We start from the raw sequence: 1362 nt of genomic DNA, 5'->3' as shown, positions 1-1362 counted from the left end.
CTGAGCAGAGCTGGAGGCCGGTGACCAACAGCGCAGACGCCCCAGCCAAGCCCTCTCTCCACCCAAGGGCAGGGCCGGGCTGAGTGGCGGTGACCCCGCAGATCCCGTGGCCTGGTGGCAGCAGGAGGACAGTTGTCTCCAAACCCCTCCCTCCCTTGATTGACAACCCAGCCCCAGCCAAAGACAGCCCAATTTGTTGCATCTTCCCACACTTAGAAAAGCACTAGGACGCTATTACTGGGTTGGGCGGGGCCGGTCGGGGAGGGGTTTGTGGGTGAGCCCTGGGTCCCCTACCCACTGAGGAGATGGATGAGGATGGGCTTCCTCTCATGGGGTCAGGCATAGACCTGACTAAGGTGCCAGCTATTCAACAGAAAAGAACGGTGGCATTTCTAAACCAATTTGTGGTGCACACTGTACAGTTCCTCAACCCCTTTTCTGCAGTTTGTGAGGAGAAGCTGGCAGACCTTTCCCTTCGTATCCAGCAAATTGAAACAACTCTCAATATTTTAGATGCAAAGTTGCCATCTATCCCAGGGCTAGATGATGTCATATTTGAAGTATCTCCTATAAGTATCACTAGGATCACAAATGAAACACATTCTGAAACCACTGCAGAGCAATCACAGAACAGTTTACAGGACTCTGGACCACAGGAAAGTGAAGTAACACCAGAAAATATCTTAACTGTAGCCAAGGACATAAGATTTGCCAGATATCTCAAAATGGTTCAAGTGGGTGTTCCAGTGATGGCAATAAGAAACAAAGTGATATTGGAAGGACTAGACCCAGATCTTCTTGAGAGGCCAGATGCCCCAGTGCCTGATGTAGAAGGTGAAAAAAATACAGAAGAAAGTTCAGACAGCGAATCTTCTTTTAGTGACTAAGCTTAATTTTGATAACAATTACATATACCTGTGTTGGTGCATATTTACATTCTATAAGAAAGAGAGCCTGAACTTTAACTCTTAGTCATAAAAACATCAAATGGCTACATATCCACCACCAAGCTTCCTCTGTGAAAAAATAAATAAATAAAGCATTTATAATAAAAAAAAAAAGAAAAGCACTAAAATCTTTAGCTGAGATATGTGTGCTTCGTGACTAGCATCAACCTTCTACCAAGATGCGTGTGTGAGTGCATGTACCCCTTCTCCAAAACCACATATATGCTCACCTCCCCTTGCCTCTTCCAAGCAGTTCCTCAGAGCTCTCTGAGAGACTGTGTCCCGGACTATAGTCCTCGGTAACTAGGTGTTCTCTTGCAATTGATCTTTCCATGAAGAGCATGCTTTGGGGACATGAAATAACCAGCAGAGAGCCTTAAATGAATTACACTTGTCGACTGAAATAAAAATGCAC

At 45.7% G+C, this 1362-nt stretch overlaps 1 protein-coding gene across 1 annotated transcript; it reads left to right on the top strand.

The window, feature by feature from the left end:
• The first annotated feature begins 287 nt into the window (after window positions 1–287).
• LOC132348643 (WASH complex subunit 3-like) lies at window positions 288–887 on the top strand. The gene has a single exon (XM_059896378.1). The coding sequence runs from the start codon at window positions 306–308 to the stop codon at window positions 885–887; it is 582 nt and encodes a 193-aa protein (XP_059752361.1). The 5' UTR covers window positions 288–305.
• Window positions 888–1362: the final 475 nt, after the last annotated feature.

The sequence above is a fragment of the Balaenoptera ricei genome, chromosome 1, assembly GCF_028023285.1.
Source record: "Balaenoptera ricei isolate mBalRic1 chromosome 1, mBalRic1.hap2, whole genome shotgun sequence".
NCBI classification, from domain to species: domain Eukaryota; kingdom Metazoa; phylum Chordata; class Mammalia; order Artiodactyla; family Balaenopteridae; genus Balaenoptera; species Balaenoptera ricei.
This window is presented reverse-complemented; position numbering and strand designations above follow the sequence as displayed.

What these genes read in the sequence shown, in the direction of transcription:
- LOC132348643 (XM_059896378.1), top strand. Translation starts at nt 306, where the DNA reads ATGGATGAGGATGGGCTTCCTCTCATGGGGTCAGGCATAGACCTGACT.